General features: G+C 44.9%; 1 protein-coding gene across 5 annotated transcripts in view; it reads left to right on the top strand.

Moving 5' to 3' along the window:
• The window catches only part of CAMSAP1 (calmodulin regulated spectrin associated protein 1), a 1201485-nt gene that overhangs the window by 591901 nt on the left and 581799 nt on the right, over positions 1–27785 (top strand). For all 5 annotated transcript variants that reach the window (XM_069609553.1, XM_069609551.1, XM_069609554.1 and 2 more), the window contains 4 exons: positions 9952–10093; positions 11868–12007; positions 12095–12191; positions 27264–27444. In XM_069609553.1, coding sequence (XP_069465654.1) covers positions 9952–10093; positions 11868–12007; positions 12095–12191; positions 27264–27444 — 560 coding nt within the window. The remainder of the gene's footprint in view (positions 1–9951; positions 10094–11867; positions 12008–12094; positions 12192–27263; positions 27445–27785) is intronic.

Here is a 27785-nt window from a genome sequence, read left to right as displayed (position 1 = left end):
TCCGCCCGCAATGCCAGTCTCCTTCTCCGGCATTGGACCGATGAAGTGTATGTCATTTGCTGCATTTACCTCTTCCTTCATCCCTCCTCCATCCCCTTCTTTGGACTCTCCTTCTGAGTCTGTTCTAGCTAACCTCTATCTCTCTATCTCTAACACCTTGGATGTCCTTGCCCCTGTCATGAGTATCCGCATGAAGCCTGCCTCCAAATGCAACACTTGGTATGATTTCGACCTGGCAGCTTTGAAACGCAAGTGTAAAGCTGTAGAGCGGAAGTGGCAGGCATCTAGCTCATCCTGTGACGGATTGGCCTGCCGCCTACTCCAAAGGCAATATCGTCTCACCATCTGCTCCAAGAAGATGGCTCATTTCGAAGTCTGCATCTATGGAGCCACCAATAACACGGCTGAGCTCTTTAAAATCTGCAAGGAACTTGCCAATCCTACTGCAGTCTCCTCCTCTCCTACTCACTTGTCGGTCCTCTGCACTGCACTGGCCGCCCACTTCTCCTCAAAACTATGGACATCCTGTCCTCTCTGCCATCTGCTCCTCCCCCCTCCCTTATCTTGCCTCCCTTGCCCCCTCCCCCCATACTCTCCTTCTCTCCCATTCGCCAGACGAGATCTCTATAGTGGTCTGCTTTATGAAAGTGTCCTCTAAACAGGTGCCCACCTGCTCCTCCAGAACCATCAAGGACAACATGCCTCTCTTGCCCCAGCATTGGCGGACCTCTGCAAGTACTACTTTGACTCTGGCTCTTTCCCACAACCCCTTAAGCACTATCTTGTGCACCCTCTCCTAAAAAAGACATTGTCTGACCCTTCTTGCCCGGCTAAGTATCGCCCTATCTCTATCACCCCTTTTTTGGCCAAACTCGTGGTGAAGCTGGTCATCCCCCAACTGACCCTCCACACCGAAATGGCTGGCTGCCTCTATGACCACCAGTCTGGTTTTAGGCCATCTAGAGGCACAGAAACTGCTCTCCTGAACACCCGAGAAGACCTGCTTTCTAACCTCGACCAAACACTCCCTCCGTTCTGATCCTCCTCAATGTTTCTTCTGCCTTTGACACAGTCAACCACTCCATCCTCATAAACCGTCTCCATGATACCCTAGGCATCATGGACAGGGCATTCGCGTGGCTGCCCTCCCTCCTTTCAAACGTACCCTCACAAGTGCAAATGGTTCCTTTTCTCTCCTCCACCTCACTCCCTACCTGTGGCGTCCCCCAGGGCTCTTCAACATATACCTGGCCCCTCTGGCCCACCTGATCTCCACCTTCTCCTCTCATTTCCAGTGTTATGCAGAAGACACAGCTTTCCTTCAAGCTGCCAACCTCTTCCTCCTCCCCCTCATACCTGACTGCCTGACTGCTATTCAGGCATGGTGCTCTGCCAATGATCTCTGACTTTATGCCGGTAAGACAGAGATCCTTCTCAATGGGATGCATGCCCCTTGCCCCCCCCCCCCAAACACCCTACTCTCTGGCCAGCCTCCTTGGGTTCCTTACCCTCACCCACTTTTGAGGCAAAAAACACATCGGGTTATCTTTGACTCCTCTCTTTCTCTCCACACATCTCTGACCTTGCCAAAAAGTCCAACTTTAAGCTTCACCTCCTAAGGGGCATTCTACCTTTCCTCACTTTCCCCCAGAAGCTCAACCTCTCCAGAGCCTGTGTTCTCTCTAGGCTGGACTACTGCAACAGCTTCTTCCTCAATCTGCCGCTTTCCTCCCTTTGCCCCTTTCAACTAATCCAGAATAGGACTGCAAGACTTATCCTGGACTCAAGCCCAGGGACCGCATCACTCCAGCCCTAAAATCTCTCCACTGGCTCCAGTTGACCGCAAGCATCAAATTCAAGACCCTTTGCATCATCCACAAGGCTGTCTGGGGCCTGTGACATCTCTACATCCAGGTTTCTCCCCCTAAATTCCTCCTTGCCAGAGTCCTTCAGTCCCCTGGCTCCAACTTTCTGCAGGTCATACTTTTCTCCAAGCAGAGTGGGAGGTAGATCCCTCTCCTTGGCTGGTTCCTCCCTCTCGAGCAGCCTTCCTGCCCCCCTCAAACTTGAGCCGGATCTTCTTATGTTCCGGAAACTTCTCAAGACCTTCTTCTTTTTCTCCTCTTCCTTCCCTCTACCCTCCCTTGCTAACGCCCCCTCTGTTGCTGCGAGTGGGGCCTGGTCCCTTCAGAGTCGCACTGGGGCCAGACCACCACACCCCCCCATTAGTTCACCCCAAGCATCCCTTGCCAGCACTTGCTCTCGGGCTCCCTTCCCCAGACTAGCCCTAACGTGGTCCACCTCTCCACTGCACTCATCCACCCTTTCCCCGCTTTTCCCTGGCCCTTGCCGACTTGTCCCCCCCAGTACTTGCCCACCCCCACTCCCTTTAAGCTCCACACTCCTGCACTACTTCCTCTAGCCCCCACCCCTGCACTTACCACCTTGTCTTGCACTTGCACGGTAGGATTGTCACAAGGCATATATAACAGTTTGTTGTTCTTCTTTCCTGTGTCCCTCACCCTCCCCAACTGGTCTTGTGGCATCTGGAAACACTTGTGTTTAGGCGCCATACAAAAGCCCAAAAAATAAATAAAATAATAAATGCCTGTAGTCTAGGAAGATGGGGATCTCAGCTACCTGGTATTGGAGGTCACCCTAGTCTCCTGCTGCGTTGGGGTATTCTCTACCATTATAGTTGAAAATCCTGCCCATGACGGGCCTTCATGGAACACCAGATACCAGGTGGGGTACTGCACATCTTTACCCTCCCCACCTCAAAACGCGTCGAGAAGACTGGACTTCCAAAAATCTCAGGAAGAGGTTCTTCAAGGAGGATCTATATTGGATTGGTTGTTCTGAACTCTGAAAAACTGATCATGTAGCTATCACTTTGGAGCAATTTTCAAGGTTACCACACTTTGCAGTCATTGCAGCAAGATCTTTCTTGAGGGATGCAATGGAGGATTCGAGTCACCAGACTCTTTCCTTAATGGTTCTGATATGCTGTTCGCCCTCACCCATCCTGAAGCATATTTGTTGTAGCTTTCTAATAGAGAATTCCACCCTTTCTGTGAGGAAGTCCAATTTCTGCCCAATGGAGGCAATACCATTTTGCATCTTGAGAATGATTGCCTTGAAGTCCTCGCTGCTGCCATCTCCACAATGTCAGCCGATGCAGGCATGTCTAGTTGCTTAGAAAGTACTTGCAAGGAGAAGGATGGGGTGATGGGGAGTGGTTTTTCTTTTTTTATGTGTAAGAAGTCAGTTTGGATGTGTTTTGTGGCATGTTGTCTGGGGTTTTACTTGCTCTTAGCCACAAGATAAAAATGGAATCCATGTTGTTACGCTTTGCAGTACCTCCCACCTTTCGTATACATATTTTGCTAGTGTATCGTCTCCCGGGATCGGATCCATCCTTTTGTGATGCTTTTCTAGATCTGGCGGCGGACCTACATCTTAGGCATGCACACCTTGTGATTCTAGATTTCAATTTAAAAGTAAATGATCTGGCCAACTCAAAGTCTCAAGTTTTATCTCTGCTATGCATGAGGTATCTTTCACTCTGGGAATAACAAGTCCCACTCACGGGTTAGGCAATACTCTTGACCTTTATATTCTACCAGCCCTTGGAGGTTACAGCCTTTCCGCTCTTCCCACCCTTCCCAGTGCCATGGACTGACCATTTGATAGTCCCATTTTTCTTGGGAGATTTCTCTGCATTAGGGGGCGTTCCACGCCCAGGCGTTTGCTAGGTGCGGCTGGTGTTTGGTTTTACGCTCTGATGTTTCCACACTTATATGTGCCCAGCACCCAGGAGCTTATCCCTTGGATTTTGCAGCTTTGGATACACTGATTATGGTTGCTGACACTCTTGCCCTTCTGAAAACAGTTAGGTCCTCCTCTCGCCCTTCTCAGTTATGGTTTTCTGAGAGCTTCGATTACTTCGCCTGAAGCGCCGTCAGGCTGAGCATAGCTGAAGGCGGCTTTATGACCCTTCACCTAAGTGACAGCTCAGTTTCATAGGGCTGTCGCCGCTTTTTAGCAAGCCCACAATGCCACTATCATTGGTGTTTCCATCAATCGTTCAAAGGATCTGTCCACGACTCCTGTGCCCATTCTTCTGTCGCAGCACCTCTGCAACACTTTATCTACTTTTTCTCGAGAAAATCAATACAATTCAAGCTGATATTTTCCCTTTGCTCTACTCACCTTCTTCCTCGTGCCTGCCTCTTCAATCAGGTTTGTCCTCTCCGGCTTCTCTGCCAGTCAGCTCTTGGTCCACGTTTCCCTCCAGTGAAGCATCAATGGCGATTTCTAATTTAAAATAAGCCTCTCTGCAGGATCCTATCACGTTGATGCTGATATAAGACATTCTGCACCAGTTGGTCCATCTGTTTAGTGTTAACCTGTCATTTCACACTGGTGTTATCCCCTCCTTGTGATTCTGCTGTTGAAAAAGCCTTTTCTTGATTCTGCTGTTTTTTCTAATTTCCGCCGTATTTTTTTTAAACTTTTTCCTATGAAACTTATGGAGCGTTTTGGTCTGGCCTTTACTTAGCTCTTTTTTGGAAAAATCCTTGTTTTTTCACTCCTCGCAATCAGGGATCCGACCAGGTCATGGGATCGAGAGTATCTTGGTCTCCATTGTGGACGATCTGGCTTGGTCCTTGGATGGAGGTGGTGTCAGCGCATTGCTGTTACACCATCCGTCGGCTGCGTTTGACACCATTGACCATGGGGTCCTGCTGGATCGCCTGGCGGGGGCCGACCTCTCGGGCATCGCCCTGGCTTGGTTGTCGCTTATCTTACTGACCGCTCGCTGCCAAACTTTCTCTTCCACCTTTTCTGTCCACGGCAACGGTCATCACGTGTGGTGTTCGTCAAGGGTCCTCCGTTACCACGGTCGTGTTCAACGTATGCATTCAACCTCTGACCAAGATCATCTTCTCTCACGGCTTCCGCTGCTACTCCTATGCTGATGACACTAAGATTCTGGTCCGGCTTGACTTGTCTATCCAGGAAACAGCAGCTAGCCTTCAGGCCTGTTTGGAAGCCGTGGGAGACGGCATGCGGGACAACAGGGAAAAATTGAATGGGGACAAGACCGGTGTGCTGGTGGTGGGTCCTTCTGCTTCGGCTCTTTGGACTTCAGACTTCTGGCCTCCTTCTCTTGGCCCTTGTCCATCTCTTGTATCGGTTGTCAAGGACCTGGGAGTCAAGCTTACTTCCTCAGACATACTACTCTAAACTGCCCGATACCGTTGATATCAAGCAACATGTCACAGAGCCAACCCACAAGAAAGGCAGCGCTCTCAACCAGGTATTTACCATCTCTCCTGCCATTGTATGCCCCCCACCAACATCTTTAGAATGGACAGACCAGGCATCCATCTTCCCCATGGATGCACTGGAAGGAAGCCTTCTCACCTTGGTCACGTCCAACCACCTGGAGAATGTCAACACCCAGTTTGGTGCCCCTAACCACACTATAACTGAGACCACCAACTCTAATTCACTGCTGAAACTTTGATTCCACAAATGTAAGCACCCCACACCTTGGTACAGTAAGTGCGCCATACGCGCACACAAAACAAAAATGCTGTAGAAAATTCCACCAACTAGAAAACCTCATCACTCAGTGAATTATCTGTTCCGCACATAGGGCACTCATCACTAAAGTCGGGCACTCATCACTAAAGTCAAAGCAAACTTCTACACACAGCGATCATCGAAGAATCTAATGAGAGCACAGCAGCCTTCCAAGTTGTGAAGCACTTCATCAATTACCTGCTAGACGTCGCAAAACTTCAGTACACTGGTAAATCCCAACTTCTTCAGATACGAGATAGACCAGATAAGGCAATACTTGACCATACATCTTGCACGTAACGGCCCACTAAATAACAAGATGGACCAAATTCAGGACAAGTACTCAAGTAGACCTGGCCAACACCTTGGCAGGCTTCTTATCAATCACATACAAAGATGAGACCCCCCTCCTCCATTGCAAAGATTGTCACAAATATAGGCAGTCACACCGCTTCTCAACATCATCAATGCACATTCTCCCAAAAGGAACCTTCCCAGATGCACGGAAAACAGGATAGATCCTCCTGTGCTAAAGAAACCCACACTCGACCTGGATGATTTGGCCGACTGGCACCCCATCATGCACCTACCCTTCCTCTCCAAAACGAAGGCTGTTACCCTCCACTTACACAAAAGTATCACTTGCCAGAAATTCCTGCAGGAATACCAAACCAGTTTCTTACCGCGATGCAGAACAGAGACCTCCACCATCCAAGTTATTGATTACTCTCTACTCATCTTGGACAAATACGACCCCTGCTACCTCTCTCCTGTCTTCGATACCGTTGGCCATCGAGCCATCCTCAACATCCTCACCACGGGCATGACTTCTATGGAACAATCCTGCAGTGGTTTGCCTCCTGCCTCCAACAGGCACCAATTTCTCTAGATGGCTCCTATAGATCCCTACAACGCCAAGCAACCTAGTTACAAAAGGCCACCTCATATCCCTCGTCCTTCAACCTCTGCATGGAGACACTATGGAAACTCCACGGAAACTCCTCACAAACATGGACGTCGCAGTTTGCCAACATGCAGATGACATGGAGCTTTAACTAAAGATCAGTTGCATCACCTGACACAATTTCAGTAAATGTGAAAGTGGTTTTGTCAACAACACACTGTCTGATTTACATAATGGAATCCCCAACATGGAGGAATCAGAGATGCACAATGCTTGCGAGAGTAATCTGTCAAATGCACTAGTGTATCTATGTCATGAAACCACACAGAAGAGATGGGAACCGTATGCATCACCGGAACGAGAGAAAGGTTTAAATCTGGACTTCAGTTTTATAGAACATCAAAAAAGGAAAACTCACCTGGCCCTTGATAACATTCATTATCAGTGTAAAGAAAGCAACAAAAGTTTCAGCCAGAAGATAGAGCTGATTTCTCATGAGAAAACCCATTCTAGGCAGAGACCATATCAATGTACTTAATATGACAAAAGCTTCAGCCATAAACACCACTTGATCGGTCACCAGAGAACACATGTGGGCGGCAAGCCTTTTCAGTGTCCCAAATGCTCTAAATGTATCAAAAGCTTCACTCGGAAGGAGGGTCTCATCAGGTACCAAAGGACACACATAGCTAATAATTCCTTAATAAGACTCCCAACATCCTCTGCTCTATAAACAGTCTATTGCATCTAGGCTGTCCCCTCCGTTTGCCACGGTTCTTGATAAATCAGCACTACTCATTTGGGCTCAGAGGATTTTCCTTCAGTATTTGCTGCCTAAAAAGGTGTAATGTGATGCCGCTTTATGGGCAAAATAAACCTTGCCATTATAATTTTTTTTTTTTTTTTTAAAGCCTGGATGTCAACACCTGAAATTCAAAGACCAGAATCATTCTCTTAGGAGTCACACATGCCACCATGGCCCCTTTTACAGCAGTACAGCACGCTGCAGCACACCTTATCAGAGGATTAAGAAAATGTTAACAGATCACCCCCATACACAAGGAGCTGCACTAGCTACCCCTTCTAGCACGTACCATGTTCAAGATAGCCTGTATCACCTACGCAGCAATGACAACCAAAACACTGCAGTACCTAGCCGAGAAACCCACCATCTCCGGAGGCCAGTCCACCACCAGAACCCACCTCATTGGCAGGCTTGAAAGAAAGAAGCGCAAGATGTGAAAATGGGAAACCTTGCCTTTTCCTGCTGTGCACCCTGTCTTTAGAACAAGATCCCAAATCAGACTAGCCCCCTCCACTTCAGGGAATTACAGAAGACCCTACTATTCAAAGACCATCTAGCCAATCACTGATCACTTCACTCAACCGTAATTGTGCCCTTCTGGAGTCCGCCCGCTCCCCCTTTCCATTCCACCTCTTCTACTACTGCTGCACCCTTACTTGTAATCCCATGCATGTGTTTCCTATGTACAGCGCTTTGTTGCTTGTCAGCTAGGTTCATGTTTTATAAATCCCATGTATAGGTACATCAAAACTAGGTGGCCATGAGGGCCCACTCCTTATTCAGTCTGCAAACACTGTTCTTCAGATTCAAATTAAAGAACTGATTCTTAGTTCAGGCAGGAACATGTTTGGTTGACTGCTGGGCGTTCATCTACAGATTGTTTCTGGTACTTTTGCATCCCCCTTTGCATAGTGTGGTTAATCTCCCGCAAGTGTGTGTAAAAAGGGATGGCAAGTATGAGTCTCGTACTGAAGTGACAACTGTACTCCGCGTCCATAGTCCCTTTACATCCACCTGTCTCTCCTGCTTCCTCACATTGGTCTCATGATCTTAATAGTAATGATGGATGGGGCAGGGGAAGCTTGCACAATGGAGGTCTTATAAAGGCAGTGCATGAGCATGTGACTCGCTTTTTTTATTGTATAGAAATGGTGCAGAGCATCATGCCCTAAGTTTAGAGGAAAGTGTGCTCTGTTGAGTAGTCACTCCTTTGTGAAACTGTAACTATTTTATACGTGGAAGGAAACAGGCAGTATACACAGGGGATGCAGTACTTGGTTAATTCACATATCAGCCCTCTAACACGTAGGCTATAACATTTGGCATCTGGTGGCCATATCACAAATCAGTGAACACAACAATTAAATAAAAGCAGTCTGCCCTCATTCAGTCTTACCTGGACTCGGCACTCAATCTTAACAGGCAAGTAAATGCCACAGCCTCTGCAACTAGCTACACCTGCAAACTGATCTACGCATGTAAACCATTTTTGACCACAGCTAGCTGCATTACTATTGCACAGGCACTAATCCTATCTAAATTGGATTGCTACAATGCACTTTACTTGGGCACTAGCAATCACAATACTAACAAACTCCAAACCCTCCAAATCAACGCTCTATGGACTGCCCTAGGCATCCCTAAAAGCCAGCATATCTCTCACGAAAGACAATCTATAAATTGACTAGCCATTAAAGATAGAATTAAGTACAAAACACTAAACCTGACATACAAATGCCTCAATAACAAGCCACCTATAAACCTAACCAATCAGAACGACCTATTAGAAAGGCACATTCTAACTGCATCAGAATCCCAAACTTCAAACTTAAAAAAGCAGGAGGATCCAGCTTTCCAGTCTTGGCAGCACAACTCTGGATCTCTATACCAGACTCCTTAACACTGGTTTTGAAGACAGGGAGAAAGGGTAAACAATGGTTGCACGCTAATGACCACAGATGTCCTCACCCATGGACTGTTTATATGTTGTATATTTTGTACTTATCCTGCACATTCATATATGCCTGTAAATTGTTTCTGTATATTGTCTTATACTGTATTTGTTATCTTTGCTTATGCATCTGTAACCTAAACCTTTGCAAGTGGCCAGATGCCTGATGGCCCGGTGCGCTCTATAAATAAATAAACAATACAAAAAAACAATACAATACTAGGTCAACGGGGGGGGGGTGGTCTGGAAAGTCCAGAAGTCCTTCAGCAATGTGCATGCGTGTTTGCTTTAGTATGAGGTGTTATGATGTGAAAGCAATGGCGGCTGGATTTACTTCTAAATGGAATCTGCATCAGCAAACGTGTTCTGTAGAAATGCCATCCTCCTATACCATTTACTTTGCAGCACTGTATTCATTTTTAATGTGCAGAGCTGTGGGTTGTTTAGCATTCTACACATTTCTGGATTAAATGTGTTCTTGAGCTGGATAATAAAGTTATAGAATAAGAAGACATTTGCTACAAATGTGTTCTAGTAAAAAGGAGGACACTGCAAAACTGGTTGTGTTGCCTCTGCAGTATGTGGATTCATATTAGAATTGGTATATGATGGAAATTCTTCAAAACACAGGCTTGTGCAGTTTGATAAAACCTGTAAAAATTAATTGACTGTTTACAGATGTTTGTTTTTCCTCTCTAGGTACGTTACAGGCGAGACCACCCCTCCAGCAGGCAGTTGCCCTACTTCCCATTACTGGACGATCTCATGAAAGATACTAGTGATGGGGCTGCCCTCTTGGCTGCCATACACTACTATTGTCCAGAACATATGAAGTTGGATGGTAAGTGGACAAGTAGTTTCCAGCATCTGTGCTTTCTACCTGCATTTATGGTTTCAGAATTGTGATTTGGATACCAGAGAGCCATTTCTGGGTGGATGAGTTTCTCTTTTCTGCAGCTGTTTTTAACATGTGTGTTTTTGATAATACATTTGAAGTCTACTGTATTAAGTACTTCAATTGTTTCCAGTCAGGAAGCACTGTGTTGTCTACTTTATAAAACCTTTAGCAGGACCTGTGGAGGTTTGCCACCCCCAAAATAAGGAACTGTTATGTTCTGCGCTACACATGTATTTTATTTCTGTGCTGTGAAAGCTCTGAAGTAGGGAACCAACGCCTTCCTTCATAGCCTATGCATTTTAAAACAATAGCTAAGGTAATGGGTAATAGGTGAAAGCCAAAAAGCACTTAGGTCTTAGAAATACCAACAGGATCTCCATGAGCAGCCCACAGCCACACTATCCCAGTCCTTTCAACTTTATCAAATGGCTGTTTCTAAGATGAAGAGCAACACCGTTTTGGAATAATGAAGATGTGGTCAGCAGCAATTGGTGGGCGGGGGGTTCATTTTTCAATGATTTAGAATAAATGGAGAAGTTAGTTAAGAGTAATACCTTGGTGCCTGTGGTTATCTACAAGTGCCATTGTTATTAGGAACACATTGGCGCAGCCTTCAGCTTTGTGGCTTCACACTGCCACTTTCGACTTAGTTTGAAGCAGTCCATCTGGGAAGATGCATTAGTATTGAGATGACCGTCAGGCATTAGGTATTTTAAATCTTCAATGAAACAGGAGGATCACACCATTTTTGAAGTTAAAAATTAAAAGATTAATATGTGGAAAATGCAAAATATTAAAAAGTGATCCCAACAAAAAGTGTTGCATGAAGGCCATCACATTCTTATTTTCTTTGGTGCAAATGCACATTGAATCCATCTCTGAAGACATCTGCTTGAAATGTTAAAGTATGATAATTTCAGTATTGTCCCATCCGTTGCCCCTTGTTACCAAATGGAAATTATTTACCAGATTGTACGCTATAGATGTTGCTCAGAAAATGTATGAGTGTTGGCTCAGTTGCACTTTATACTGTTCTTTGGTATTGGCTTATGGGCAGTCTTTGACCATGCAATTGACGGCACCGTGCCATAGCAATTCCATTGCATAAGATTATGTTAATAAATAATCAAACCCAGAGACTTCATTGTGGTCATCTATGAATAAGGGATTAGAAGTATTTTGAATCAGGGTTATTTACATTGCAGTTTGGGTTCACACGCAGGCTAGTTCCTTTTTCTTTATGATTGCATTAAAATGCAAATGATCTTAAGTTCAAGACTAGTGCCCCAATATGTTTAGGTCCACAATAGAGAAAGAGGTGTATTCCTTTAACAAAGTGTTTCCACAATCCTATAATTTCCTTCCACCTTCCTGAATTGGGTTAGTAAGTGGCGATTTATATAATGTGTGTATACAATGTGGGATTCAGGTCTAAAGAGACATTTAAGTGCATCATTTGTCCTTCCACCTAGCCCTGACACTGCGACACCATGACACAGTGGTAATAATGTTTTATGTGCATGACCTAGAAAAGCCATGCAAATGCTTTGCTTGCTGACTATCACTATGTGAGGCTCCTTCCAGTGAAACAACGCATGCAGTATGTCTTGGGGACTTCATTGGGGTTGTATTGCATACCCTGATATGTATTTATACTGTACATATGATTGGGTTTTAGTTTTAGCAGATGATGAAAGTGGTCTGTTTTTCCCCCCAGATATCTGTTTGAAAGAAGTGACCTCCATTGCTGACAGCTTGTATAATATTCAGCTTCTAAGAGAATTCTCAAATGAATATCTAAACAAATGCTTTTATCTCACCTTGGAAGACATGTTGTATTCTCCTATGGTACTAAAGGTAAGGCATACTATTATATATTTAGACTTCAGCTAAGATCAAGTTTAAGAAATCCACCTGACTAAATGAATCTGATTTATTTTCTAGCCCAATGTTATGGTTTTTATTGCGGAGCTCTTCTGGTGGTTTGAAATTGTTAAACCGGATTTCGTGCAACCGCGAGACATTCAAGAGCTGAAAGACGGTAACTATCCAAAGCTGTACCTGGGATTGTGCATGTTGAATTTGTATATTTGAATCTTAATAAAGCAGAAGGCTTGCATGTGCATTGGAACATGGGAAAACAGATATGCACTGAACCTTGGACGACATCCTCATTTGTTGAGACAAAGGTCTGTCTCCTGAGATAGATTGCAACTTTTAAACATTGTTAAGCCTGATTCTAGGGGAGACATAAGTAACAACCATATTTACTAGCAGTGTAATGTTTTCTGTTCACTCACTTATTTAGAAGCTTTCAACTGCCCTTTTCCAAAACCCCTTTGTTTTGCATTAGTGAGTAATGGTTCTAGATATACCTGACCGAATACATTTGAATAAAGATGATCAAAGAATGTGTATAATTTGAGAGGCATAATAATTTCAAGTTGCAAGGTATTGGCCATGCATAAAAGTCTCTTTACTTCTCAATTATTTACATGCCCACTGCACACTATTTCTCACTCGCCATGGGTCAATTATTACTAGCCAATTGCTATAGTCAAGTGCACACTTTGAGGCCGGATGTATACAAAGTCTAAATCTCAAATTTCAAATACAAAACACATAATCTAACCATAGCTAATTCCAAAGGACATTCCAGCCTGTTGTCAAACTGTACAATTCTCATTTCAAATTACTTATTTTTACAATTCACATCATATAAATGTGTTAGTTCTTCAACATTAATGCGATTCAGGGAAATATAGTAGCCCACCATGGGTGCTTTCTGTGTCTTTTTAGGGGAGCTTAACGTGCACTGCATCACACACTTAGTGGACCTTCACTTTTAAACATTTCTAACATAGGCAACGTAGTGGTCCCATGCAGCACATACCCCTTTGTAAGGACTTCCTAAAACATGATTGGATGACTATGACTTCATCTTCCATCCTGCTCCCAAATGGATGGCGTGGGCAACAATACATGGTGACTAGGTATACTGTACTAAAAATAGCCAGTTTTGTGCATTCGCAAAACATCAGTGGTCCTACTATCTATGCTGCGCTTGCAGCAATCTCATTACACTAACTCTTCATTGATGCATTACTGGTCATCAAAATAATCTGCATATAACCCCTGGTAATCCCCCACAATACTGTTTTTTGATTTTCAACTATTTTGACCTATTTTTGATTGTTTCTTCAGCTGCCTCACCTAATTGACAACCGGTAGCGGGGATCCGTGCCGGTGAAAATCCAGACCATCCAGGGATCTTCTACTTGTGGAGAACTTCTTGGGGAGGTCCTCTCAATGTGGTGATGGCTAATGCCAGTAAGAAGAGTCTCTTTAGGCTCTGCACTAAGTGCAGGATAAAGAACATTTGTGTTGACGATCGCCACACAAAATGCATACATTGCCTGCATCAGAACCACAATGTGGACCCGCTGCTCCATCTGCCAGGCGTTTTCCTCTAAGACCAGGAAGTACTGCCACCGATAGTTGGTTGCGTGGCTGGAGGAAGGTGCGAGGGCCTCTGACTCTGCATCCGTCCGCAGTCACGCCTCACCCAGGGTCAGCAGACTACACGAAAAAATCCCTCTGCAGCATACCAAGGACACCATTCAATATCTCAAGTCTCTGTGATTCTCCATAAACTTTCCCAGGTCCTGTCTTATCGCCGTTTCAGCACACGCTCTTCCTGTGTTCTTAGCTGGACACCTTGCAGTGCCTTGGTACTCTATTAGAGGACAGAATCAAGGCCATTATCCACAAGTCAGCAGCTGCCTGCTCGAAGGGTAACAACGGTTCGCTCGATCTAGTCTCTGCTAGGAATTATGTCCTCCTGCATTCCTCCTGGTGCCTCACTGCTGGCTGCGCATGAGGCCACTCCAAGAGTTCCTATATGCCAGATGGAAGCAGTTGTCGGGCTCTTGGAACGACAAGATCACGCTCAACCCACAGTTTCGGCAATCACTGCTGCATTGAAAGCATCAGCAGCACCTAACTCGGGGTGCCCCTTCGCCCTCGGGCTCATCAAGTGACTGTCAAAACTGATGCCTCCCTGGAAGTTTGGATGGCGCACAAAGAGCAACTCCACACCAGAAGTATCTGGTTACCGGAGGACAAGTTACTTCACATCAATGTGTTAGAGTTATGGGTAGTGTTCTGGGCTCTCAAGTCTTTTCAACCCCAGCTACAGGGTAACATGGTCCATATCTTTTACAGACAACATGACTGCCTTTTTTACATCAAGAAGCAGGTGGGACCAGCTCTCCCATTCTCTCCAAGGAAGCTCAAGCGATGTGGCACTGGGCCTTCGTTCAGGGGATGTTCCTCATTCCACTTCACCTGGCTGGGATCCACAATACCATCACGGATTCCCTCAGGAGGGAGCTGCGATCCTGTCACGAGTGGGCGATCCGTCAGGATCAAGTTAATAGACTATAAAGTGACAAGTTTTAGGGGGAACGCTAATTTTTATTTGTATTTTCTATTTATTTTGGCATAAAAATAATTCTTGGAGCTGGTATTCAGCCAAGAGAATCATTCTGGTATCTCTAACTTATGCTATCCAACATGTGCTTCTCTGCCCTCTGAGGCGTCTTAAGAACAGGTCAATGCTTTCAACTTATTAAAATAAAATATATATTTATGAAACTGAGGGTATTCAGGAACAAATATGGGCTAATCAAGCACTGATACCTGGTGTTGGGAAGGATATTCAGTGTGCCCTTAGTATGGGGGTAGTGAATAATATTGACTGCTTCTCATTTTGATCACTAGTTTCGGAAGAGACTATTCAGGCTATGCTGGGAGGGTTGAAACCTATGAATGATTACCTCGTTCCCCTACCAGCACGGGTGGCTAAATGCCTGGCTGTGGAGATTACACCTTATATGACACAATTTGTGAAGAAGACCTTGCTCTCCTATGGTCGCACCACTCCTGAAGAAACCTAATCTGTACCCGTAGACCTTTCATAACTACCAACCAGTAGCAGGACTTCACTGGCCTGGCCGGGTAAAGAACTTGAGGATAGTCACAGTACAACTACAGGAGTACGTAAAAAAAAGTGGCTCTTAGATCCCCCACAATCTGGCTCTCGCCCATCATTTGGCACGGAGACTGCTTTTCTGTTGGTGTGGGTTGATCTCCTCAAGGGGGCGGATCGGGGGGGATGTAACCCTGTTGGTTAATTAGATCTCTCTGTTGCTTTTGATAAGGTGTATCACCATATCTTATTTAATCAACTGAGTATGCTCAGAAGAGTTTCAACACAGGCTATCGCCTGGTTTGAATCTTTTCTATCCGGACGGCAACAGCAGGTCAAACTGAGAGGATGGGTGTCCTACCCCTGGTTTAGACCTGTGGAGAGCCGCAGGGATTCTCCCTAGCCCCCTTGTATTCAATCTAGATCTACGTCTGTTGATGGCCACCTTGAGGAAGCATAGAGTGAACTTTCAGTTTTACTCTGATACGCAGGTATTTGTCAACATAGGTAATGTGGAAGAGTCCTACCTTCGAGGTAAAGATTGTCTGGAAGTTGGTCAGTAGCTGGATGTCAGCTAACTGGCTTCAGTTTAATGCCAAGAAAACTGAGGTGGGTTTGTTGGGCCGGAAACCTCTCTTGGAAGCAGGTAATTGCCCTCAGACACCTCACAGTTTGGGAGCGGTTCTTCATTTGCCACCAAGATCAAGAATCTGGGCTGCATCTGGGCAGAGAATCTGATCAGTGAGGCTCTGGTAGGTGCCAAGGTGCAGTCCATTTTCTATAATCTTTGGCTCCTGTGCCAGGTTCTACCCTACGTACTATCGTACAAGCAGGCTATAGTGGGCGGAGTATTAGTAAATGCTCAATTTGACTATTGCAATAGGCTGCTCTGTGTACAACTCGAGGGATTTGCACCCATCTTCTCATGCATCGACAGCTTTTATCACCCTGATGCGTGCTGATAGAGAAGAATGCCCTTTGGGTTAGCATCTGCAGTGTTCCAGAGGGTGATGGACGATTTGCTGGGGCATGTACCTGGGGTTAAATGCTTTCAGGGTGACATTTTGGTAGGGGCAAAAAGTGAGGCTGGCATGACCTGAGGGTGCACAAAGTGTTGCAGAGACTGGAGGGGGCAGGCCAGACTATGAAAAGGGAAACATTTCAACTTAAGGTGCATCAGGTATCATGCCTGGGACATGTGTTGACAAAGAAATGGTAGACGCTGTTCTCAAAGAGAAATCCCCGGGCAACACAGATGAAGTAAGATCATTCCTGGGATTGATTGACTATTATGTGAAATTTGTAGGGAATTTTGCTGCCAAGAGTGCTATGTTGCGATACCTTCTCAAAGTGAGGAAGGAGTTTGAACACTTTCTCTTCCGCCTCACCCCACACAGACTGACGAAGGAGGAAGTGGCAAATGCGCCCATGCTGTATAGATTTGATCCTGCTGACAAAACATATGTAACTGTAGATGCATGCACATGAGATCTGGGGTCAGTGTTGAGTCAAATCAGAGGAAGTGATTAAGTACCAATAGCGTTCGCACCAAGGCCCTGTCACATACGGAGGGAACAATTTCTACCATAGAGAGAGAGGCTTTGGCGGGTAATTGGGCATCCAAGTTTTTCAGGACTTTGGTGTGGGGTGTTCCTTACACGATCAGGAGGGATCACAAACCTTTGATTTATTTGTTTACTACAAGAGGGTCGATCGACCCTGAGAATAGCAAGGTGGTTGGCGGCAATGCAAGCTTATCATTTTATGGTCGAAGAGATCACTCGAAAGTGTAATCGGGTGGCAGTGGTTTGTCGAGGTCACCACTGGAGGTGAGTGAGCAAGAAAAGGATTTGAATGAGGAATGGCTTACTGGGGCAACTGTAACGGAGATGTTTAATAGGTCGATATGGATGGAGGAGATTGTAGTGGATGAGCAAATGATGAATGCTATTTTCCGCTTTGAGGAAAGTACTCACAAGACTTGCACATAGAGGCTGCATAGGGAAGAGTTTGACCAAGCGGAGATTGAGAGCTAAATTCTGGTGGCCTGGAATGGATTCAATGGTTGAAAGGTGAGTGCATGTGTCCCTTGTAGCATGAGTGACAAATCATTGAAGACTCAGGATTTGGAAGCAGGTAAGGTTCAGATATCCTAATGTTTTGGAAGCTTGTTGCAGGCAGGGACACAGAAGGGGAGGTGTATCTGCATTGTGCTATTGGTCAAGAAGAATGGTGTTCCCACTTCTCGGAACTATGATAGAAGATCAGTTGAGAATAATATGGGAAATTGCTAGAGCGAGAATAATCAATTACTGCTATTAATGCAACCCATGTTTTCCTAGAAATGAATGATGTCCTGGAGGCAATATTGCACCAGAAGGGGGGCAATGCTACAGGCCCAGACAAGATTCCCATAGACTTGTTTAAAGATGAGCCCAGTGTATGGGCACTAATCCTGACAAAAATCTTCAACGCTTTGATCAACACAGGGCTGGTCCCCAGATCCTGTCGAATGACAGTTATCATCCCTATTTATAAAAAGTGTGGGAGGGGTCAACCTGCAAATTATCGCCCCATATCCCTGCTTGATAACGCGGGGAACCTTTTGCAAGGGCAATACTGGGTCATCTCCAAGACTGGGTTGATAGACATAGTATAATACACACACTTCAAGCAGGCTTCCAGAAACATAGAAGCACCATCAATCAGTGTTGCCGATTATTTGTCCTAACCCAAAAGTATATAACCTTGAAGGGAATGAAACTCTGTGGTCTTCTTGGACCACCAAACTGCCATTGATGGAGTCCCACAAGACCTACTATGGAGTGTCCTTTGCAAAAGGCAAATTCCCTAGCACCTGATTGAAAACATGAAAAGGTTGTACAGTGAGAAGGAGGCGGTAGTACATTTTGGGTTGGGTGGGAAGGTTACAGTCTCTTTATGGTTACCTGTGGTGTCAGGCATGGGTGTTTGCTCACCCCCTATATTATTCTGTCTGTTTATTGATGAGATAATCGCAGAATTGTTGGTCAAATGCTTAGATGCACCAAAGATTGGCAAGGATAAGATACCAGTGTTATTTTTTGCAGATGATGCCGTAGTTTTTAGCAACATCACCAGTGGGCATCAAGAGCACAATGGCATCTTTCCTGAGGAGAAGTGAAGAAATGGGCTTAACATTAAACCAAAACAAAACAAAACCAATCGTTTTTAAACCCAGTTAAGCAAAGAAATACATTGTGAATATAATGGTAAATGGTCGTAGACTTGAGAAGGTTCCTTGCTTTGACTGCTTAGGTCTGAGATTTCAAGAACACTGCTCATGGTCAGCACAATTAACAAAGGCATGTGTAAACCTAGAAAAATTCAGTGGTACAGCCAAGGTGTTCCACAATATATGTGGTGGTGGAGCAGTATCGTCAGCCCTTCAGCTTTATAAAAAACAGGCCAGCCTCTCGGCCCTCTATGGGGCGGATGTATGGGGACATGTTGAAGCTCATAAACTCACGGTAGCAGATCTGCGTGTTTTTTAAAAAAAGCTGCTGATGCTACCTTAGAGCTCACCCAATGCTCTAATTCATTGCCCAATAGCAGCCCAAGTCACGTCCAGTCTAGCTTTGTATTGGCTCCGGCTGTGGACAACCAAGGGCCTCGAATGCTATAGGGACTCCCTGAGACACATGTTGACTCAGGAGTGGGGGGGAGCCTACCGTGTGTTCCCCATGTGAGGGAGACGCCCGGGCGGCTCTAACTCCCAGGAATGTTGGCCAAACCCAATACATTGGTTAGCGGATCGAGGACAAAGCTCAAAGACGTCATCTTACACAAATCCATGAGATCTATTGGGGACACTTGCCATCGTTTAAGCCTGGGGCCAATTTACCTTGAAACCAAAGGGGATTATGGGTACGAGCAATATTTGGATGTCATCACCCTGGCTTATGCGAGAACCCTTAATCTAGAATTCAGAATGGGCACTCTTAAACTACCCGGATTCACATGCATGTGGAGAACAGGTAACGCAAGGACATGTCCACTGCGCAAACCAGCCGAAGAAACGGTTGTGCACTGCCTGGTTTTTCTTGGAGCAAACTACAGTCCCTCAGATCGCAGTACTTGAAACCCATTCTTAGGACAAGAGGTATTGTTAGTATTGTAGGCACGATGGACTACTTTAAATGCACAATTGAAAATTAGTTTTATGTGAATTATGGTTTTATGTCTCATGTCGTATAAAACTGGTATCCAGGCATTGCTTCGAATACATAGTTTCGAATGCCAAAGTTTGCCATTTTACCTGGTAGGCGTCGAGAACACCATTGCAGACCCTGTTAGCAGGGATTAAGTTCCTGCCACGAATGGGAGCTTCAGGAAGCACAAGTGTTGCACCTCTTCAGCCAGTGGGCTCTTCCTCAGATCAACCACTTTGCGATGGCTGCCAACTCTTAAGTGTCAGACGTTTGCAAGCAGATATCCTCAGCAGAGGAGTCTGGGGGATGCCTTCTCGTTCCCTTGGAAGGGGGCTCTTCCGCTTCTGCTACATGTGAACAATAGACTCGGACGTTGCCACTGCAGGATGATCCTCATTGCGCCGGCGTGGCCAAGGCAGATCTGGTACTCTGACCTTTTCCACCTGTCTGTGGTTCCAGCCATCCAACTGCCTCCAATTCCCGACCTCCTCTACAGAAAAGGAGGATCAATCCTGCACCACGATTTAGTGTCACTGAGCCTCACAGCCTGGCTCCTGCAGCCTTAGAATTTGCATACTATACGCTGTCCTTGGAATGCATGAAGATCCTAGCCAAGGCCAGTTCTCTCTGTACATTGACTTATTGACTTGCTACAGCCATAAGTGTAAGCGCTTCAGTGTGGTGCTAGGTGCCGAAAATGGTGTCACTCCGCATGACTTCTCTGGAGCTCCTCCCGTATCTTCTCTCGCTGGCCAAGGATGCTTGCCCATGCATCTGTCAAGGTACACCTGGCCGCCATATCCTGGTACAGACGGTCTCTGGGCAAACTCTCCCTGTGGGTGCACAGGCTCAGTAAGGAGTTCCTCAGGAGCCTCTTCAGGACTTTCCCGCTGTTGAAGGCTCCCGCCCCGGCTTGGGAACTGAATGTGGTCCTGTCTAAACTCATGGTGCCTCAGTTTGAACCAATGCACCGTTCCCCTTTAAAGTTTCTGTCGTGGAAGACCTTCGTCCTGGTGGCTATCACCAAGCACAGGCCGGGCCGGGGAGATGGAAGCTCTCTCCTGTAAGCAGCCGTTGTGTCCTTCACCGAAACAAGTGGTTCTGCAAACTCATCCTACCTTCATGCCGAAGGTTGCGTCTGAGTTTTATCTCAACAAGCCTTTTGTTTTACCACTTTTCTTCGCAAACCCGTCTTCGCCTGCTGAAAGGGCATTGCATTTGTTGGACGTTGCTTGTACCCTAAAGTTCTATGTGGTACACACAAAAGACTTTTGGAAAACATCTCTGATTTTCGTCATTTCTGGACCTGTGGGACACAGGAAGATCCCCTGTCTAATCCATCTCCAGGTGGCTCTCTGGCTGTATCATGCATTGCCATCGTCTGGCCAACAGACCGCTTTCAGGCCGGCTGATAGTCTGTTCCGTTAGAGCCATTGCAGCAACAACAGCGTTTCGCTCTGGTGTTCTCCTGCTCGACATCCACAGGGCTGCTACGTGGAGGTCAATCTACACCTTCACGAAATTCTACTGTGTCGACAGGGATTCCAGAGGAGAGTCCCGGGACAGCCATGCTGTTCTATTCAGCCTGGTTGTTTGGGGTGAGTCTGTTCCATGGGTAAGTATATTGCTTTGGTGAGCCTTGCCACCTCCCATGGTTGTGTATATGTACTGCAGTGTAACCGTATTCATGAGTATGTGAATTCATGCAAGACCCCATTCTGGAGAAGGAACAAGTTACTTACCTGTAACTTCTGTTCTCCAGCATGGATCTTGCATGGATTCAAATGCAAATCCTCCCTCCTTCCCCTCGGACTCTTCTTGGTTCATATTGCCACTTTACGTGCACTACCAAATCTGAAGATGTCTAACAGGGGTGGAGCCTTAGGAGCAGGAGTGTCATTGGCTGGGGGCAGTATGACCCAAAGGTCATTGATAGGGTATTGAGGATAGTAGCAGTTTCAGTTTAATGCTGTACTGCTTTCTTTTTCTGATGATTCCTAGCCTGACGGGGAATATTCATGAACATGTGAATCCATGCAAGACCCATCATGGAGAACAAGTTGCAGTTAAGTAACGTGTTCCTTCCTTACACTTTACCCAATAGTTGGGAAACATAAACAAAACATACTTTGGATATAGGCACGATTTAACCCATTAGCCACCTTTGTGGACTGAATGAGATCATAATAATTTGAAAGGCAATAGGTAATACTCATAGATGTGACTATTCTTGCAAAAGACTAATTCATGAGGCAGCTCAATGCAGTGAATGTTGTAGAGCCAGAACAAAGGCTCTTGCGGACATGCTCTACCTCTAAAGTAATGTACTGTCTCTAGTTGGCATGTGGCAATGGAGGTACTGGCTGATAACCAATGAAGAAATTGTAAAGGGTCAATTTCAGATTAAGTGCCACACATTGAATTTTCTACAAGTAACTTTCTTCCAATTTAACAAATCTCCAAGTTTGGGATCCTTGTAGTATATAGCCAGCCATGGGCTCACATTTGTTGCCTTAGACTTGTGTCTTGAGCATGGAGAAAGGGTTGCTTTGTGGGGTTGCAGCCATCTTGCAGTGGTGTTCATTCCAGTTATCTGCAACAGACGCACATTTTTAAACTAAAGTAAAAGTATGTGTTCATTAAAGGTTTAAAAAAAATATTATTAGCAGGTATTTACAATCAATCATGCCTGTGCCTGAAAAACTGCATTTGCCATTGAACATTAGTGTGCTGGCAGTGTGAAGGCCTCTTGAAGTAGACAGACAAGAGATGTATTGTTTTGGCTTTAAACATTTATTAAATGAAAATGAGGTTGGGGAAAAAGGCCTAACTTGCCCTATTCTAAGGGGAATTTTCCCTACCTAACAAAAACTAAGGAAAGTCTGCATCAGGATGTTCGAATATAAACGTCCTGTAGGTGTCCAAACCTAACCTGGCCCTCACTTTATACCTGGAAAAATGTGTATGGGTTTAAATATCTAAATACGTGTTGAATACTGTTCTGAACTTCTCTCAGCTCTAGGCTTGCAACAGGGTTCTTTTTCCCACACATCAAGAAAGTTTGCAATGCAAAGGGGTTCCCTTCCCCAACCTTTCAAGTCTTTGAACTTTGTCAAAACACAGTTCTCAGGGATAATCTCCAGCTGCTCTGATTCACAACACAAACACTTTGTCACGGACAGCTTGCTATGAGAGAAAACAGACTAACACCAAACCGTATACCTGACATGTCCCAATACGATAGTCCGGCAGTGTCGGGCAATTACTGACCATCACTCACACCTGACTTTTATTACATTTCCCCACACGGATAAAAGTCGGAGTACAAGAGCACACTCTGAGCGAGGTAAAGCACATAAAGAATCAGCAGTTTCAAGATGGCAGGTTAACACGAGGCGAAAGACGGCAAAACAGAAGGTGATCGCAAGGAGGGAAGTTCCCTTGACCTTTTCAATGAAGAACCGTTACTTTCACAAGACTTTGAGAATAGAAAGCGTAAGACCAGGAAACCGGGATGAAGAATCCTGCATTGTGTGTTTTAGGTACATCAGTAATCAAGGTGGGGAAAATCGATTCCAGGCCGGTCTGTGTTAAAGCCAAGGTTGCAAGTAGCAACGTTGTATGGTGAACGCCGAAGCGAACAGTGTGCTAGACGCATGTGATAACCAACGAAGTAAAATTGGACAACAGATGAGTGATTGAACTTTGAAACCAAGATACGATACCTTAGACAGAGTAGTTTGGCACTGCGTGCGTGCTTATTCGAAGGTCTCTGTAAGGTATCCAGCTTGAAAGGGGCCCCTAGGGGTCCCTAACGTCTATGGAAACAAGGCGAGTCACCACACACGATAGATACGCCAGACCACAAGGTTGTATTCCCAAAGCTAGGGTTTATTGCAAAGCAAAAGTCTCAGTTGGCCAACTCGGTCTCACGCCCCGCGACGTCTATCTCTAGACCTCGAGGGACGCAAGAGAGTGAATTACGTACATCAGTTACATATATAAAAAATACATATCAAACAATCAGCTATGACCTGTTTAACACCCCCCTTTTATTGGGTTTCTTTGAACTTGGTGTGATGATGGACATCTCCGACAACTATGAAACCTTCAAACATCTATTCTAGTAACAATTTGCATTTTGTGAGTCCGGAGGCATCTTTCAGTTGTTGAATAGAACACAGCGCTTCTGTTTTGGAAGCGAGCTACATACGGGGGGGGGGGGGAAGAGTTGCATTCTAAACCTTGCTATCTATTAGGTGCTATTTGTGTCCTGGGAGCTGACATGCTCTAGCGGGATCAACAAAGGGGGGCCGTAAGAAAAGCATAATTCAAGCCTTTAGCTATATTATTCTAACATATTCTACCATATAACGAGACTGGCTGGCAGCTGCAAAAATGATTAAATGCCCTGTAGCTCTGCTTCAAGGCTACATTCGGGAGGGAGCCGGGCATTCTTCCTGGCGCTGCCTACGTTTGTGTTTCAACGAACTCTTGTTATCCTCACGGCCCTGCGGCCTTGTCCTTTTTACGTGCAGACAACAATGTTTTACAGTCGAGCAGTGTAAGCGTAAAATATGCTGCGAAGCAATAGGGACAGAAAGCAATGAGCAGTGGTTAGAAAACAAAATGGTGATTCTTGTTACATCAAAATGGCCGTTCACTGGCAAACTTGAAAACCTATATTCTGTCATATCGTGTATGAGACGTTGGCCCACGGCCACCAAAATACGTTTGCGGTCACACAGTAGAGGTATCCATTTTTCTAGACTGACAAGCTGAGAGGTGGCAAAAGCGAAAGAGTGAGAATTGTGAATCGAAGTGGTCCTGCAACAGGTCAAGCAAAATCCTGTGCACAATCGAAAGTCTTCGATGTTAATCGAGTAAAGAAAGTTGATGACAAAGTAGATAAAGTTGGTATGCGCCTGAACGAGGGAGATCAGCGAAGAGCTTTTGTTTAAAGCAAAGTTTTGTGTAAAGTAAATTTAAATTGGTCCGAGCCCGGCGGAGGGAGTCAAATTGAATATTGTGTTCAGGCAGATCTGAGCCCGGCGAAGGGGAATCCGAGGTGAACCATGAATCGCCCAAGGAACTGGATGCATGAAAATTCTACGAACATTGTGATAAAGGGTATCTGAGCCTGGCTGAGGGGGATCTGAGGTGAATAGTGAATCACCTGAGAAATTGAATGTGTATGAAATCCTGAGAGGAAAAGAACGTATTGTTTGTCGCATCAGGCCCTCTGAAAGGAGAGACGTTGAAAGGCAAAGAAACTTGGGCACGGGAGGCCCTGATGCTAATGTTTGAACTGCACCCTCGTGCTAGAGAAGCCAGAGACTGCTAAGCTTGAGCTTGCCACTTTGTCCGTGCTGAAAACATACAGGTTTCAGCATGCAAATTCATAAGAACCTACAAGAAAATAATCTCCTAAAAGCACCAAGTGAAATAAAATGCACAACAGGGTCATTGTTTCACACAGCATGCAACTTGTTCTCTACCCCCATAATTTCTAACCCTTCACCAATCATAGCATATTAAAATCCTACAGAATTTTACAAAAGAGTACTGCAGCAAATTTCAGTGTCATTTACCTATTAACATCTCTTCCCTTTGCAATGTTGAAGCTTTACCTTTGTAATGATGTGAATGTTAAAGGGTAATATCTCAGTGGGGAGGCCCTGTGCAGACAGGACGGTTTGTCTGAGGCAGATGTCCCTTGTCTGACCCCTAAATCTGCCCACACACACACACCTTTTTGTAGGACCCTGCAAGTATTTTAGTTTAGCGACGTTCTGCACAGAGGTGTCCTCTCGCCGACGTTTAGCTGCCAGCATGCAGCACCAATATGAAATATTGTCCATTTTCCTTTTGACAAGTCAGTTGGAAGGATGGACACGTTCTAGATTCTCTTACCAGGCAGTCTCCAAAAACTTCTCCCGAGATGGAGTGCTTCCGGGGGTACCTCTGTGCCCACTACCTGTTAATCATCCCAGGAATTGTCACCTATGCATCCCAGACCCGGAAAGTGCAAACGTGGTTTGATCCTCGTTGGTGCTTTCAGACCCCCAATTCCCCCTCAAAATACATTGCTGATTCATCATTTAGGGCGAGGTTTGCAGTTCGGGCTCTGGAAGCCCTGGTCTTAACTTTATCTTTTTTTAACTGTTAATCATTCCGGTTTTCGGTTAGCAGGTGACCGCAGATAACAATATTTGGTTGTGAAAAAAGCTATGGCGGTACACTGCATTTCGGCACTGGCCGGTTTGGCGTGGCCTGTTAGGCGCGACCAGTCTGGTGCAGGGATCTTTTGGCACCAGCATGTTTCAGCGCAGCAGCACAATTTTTTTTTTAAACTCAATTTTAAAAAAAAGCATTGATACAGTCTCGAACCCTGGCCTGCAGGGCTGCGAGACCGAAGAGCTAACCACTAAGATATTGAGATCTTACTTATATTAACGTAGGGCATTTACAATAAGTTGCGCTCATAACGCCTAATATATGTAACTGGTGCATATAAAATCGATAAAATCTATCTCTATGGCCTTGTGGTTAACTGCTCAGCCACGCAGCACAGCAGGCTAGTGTTCGCAGCGGCCTTAATTGGATCTTTAAAAATTTCATTTTTTTCATTACACTGTTAACTAAAATTGTCCAAAGGTGCGCCGAACAGCTTGCGCCACAATGGCTCCTGTGGCGAAATGTCAGCGCCAAATCGGCCCTCAAACTGGTAGCACCGAAATGTCCTGCTCAGTGCTGTGAAATAGCGTATTAGATTACTAATTGTAAGTAATTTTCTTGAAATAGGTCTAAATTATTGTTTTTATACTTTTCGTATCGTATAAACTTTATTTTGGAAAAAGAACCAATTTCCATAAAAGTCCAAACAAAGATACAAATACAATAACATTGAAATCCTTTTCAATAAAATATAAACAAAGGATGTAATAATTTCGCAGAAGAACTGCCGCATAAACTACTGACTCCTAAAATTGCAGTGATCAGCATTGTATTGCTGATATGAAGTGCACTGTAAAAAAAAATGGTAAGTTACGTAGGCAGAGTATGTATCCTGTGGTACAAGAATAAACACATGGCTAGTTCTACCCGGGTGATCCCCATATTTCCAAAGAAGGGAAATAAGTACTTTTTTCTCACTGCTCCATACAATGGACAAAATAGCAAAAAAAAATGGGAGCAACCATCTACAATCACTCTTGAAATGTTTGCCCCAACGGCTGTGAGACAGCCAGTGTCCATGTATTCTTTTTAAGTTTCATTAGGAGTGCCTGCACTATGATTTAGGCAACCAATGCAAATAGTTATTGTGCAAATGCCCCGATTGAAAGAGCTAGAATTTGACTGTTGGTTTCGCAAGTTGCACCTGCTCTCTCTCCTTGTCCTTGGCCAGTAGTAATTAATTTAGTATCTCAAAAGGTTTTTCAAGGGGATTGGGTCCTCCGACGTATTCCATATCTATGACAGGTAATGTCCGCAGCTGTGCTGCGGACATTACCTGTCATAGATATGGAATACGTCGTCGGACCATCCCATCGAAAGAACGTTACCAGGTAAGAAAGTAACTTGTTCTACTATTTCATTGGTCTCCATAAGCACATGGAGCGAACTCCCTTCTAGACAATCCGGGGACAACTTGAGCAGATATCAAATAATGCCACATCGCGGTCAAAATGTTTTACGTTTTTATTTGCCCACAATCGGGTAAGAGCAGTCGGGTCCATAACGTAGCCGAGGTTCATTTCCAGATGCAGTGGAAAAACCGGCAAACTCTGAGAAAAGCCGATTATTGCACGAAGAAACTGGTTAGCCTTGATTTGTAACAAAACATTTTTTAATTATAGAATCAGTTCTTATAATGCACATTTATTCATTTATAGTGACGTATCCATTTGTTTATAATTTCATTTTTGTGCAGCTAAAGCAGTATTGCAGCAAAAAAGCAGTAGGCCGCCTATTCCCATTTCCAATGCCACGAAGCGGAGTTTCATGGCGAGCCCAGGAGGTGGGCCCCTTCCAGCAGAAGTGCAAACATCTGTTCCGAATACGCCAGAAGCTTTGAACAGATATTACCTCCACCCCGAAGAGTCCGATTCTCTGTAAGTTGCAATTTTTCTACCCGGCATCTTTATTTTTAGCTTGTGCTTGCTTTCATTAATATGAATTTATTGCACTGTAATGTCTCAGATGTATATTTCTGTAAATTAGTTAAGATCTTTTATATTTTGGCACTGATCTTTAAATAAGTTAAGGAAAAATGAGCTTTATCAATTTTTAAGAATGCAACTTTATTCAAAGAATGTTGTGAGTAAACAAATGTTCAGTTAAAGCTGAATGTATGTGTTTGAAGTCACAATGGGATGTTTTGTTTCTGAAGTCACAATGGGACGTTTATGGTAGCTACTTTTATTTTACCGCAAGTCTCATGATGTATGAAATG

This window comes from Ambystoma mexicanum, chromosome 8, assembly GCF_040938575.1.
Source record: "Ambystoma mexicanum isolate Mex_15411 chromosome 8, UKY_AmexF1_1, whole genome shotgun sequence".
Lineage (NCBI taxonomy): Eukaryota > Metazoa > Chordata > Amphibia > Caudata > Ambystomatidae > Ambystoma > Ambystoma mexicanum.
This window is presented reverse-complemented; position numbering and strand designations above follow the sequence as displayed.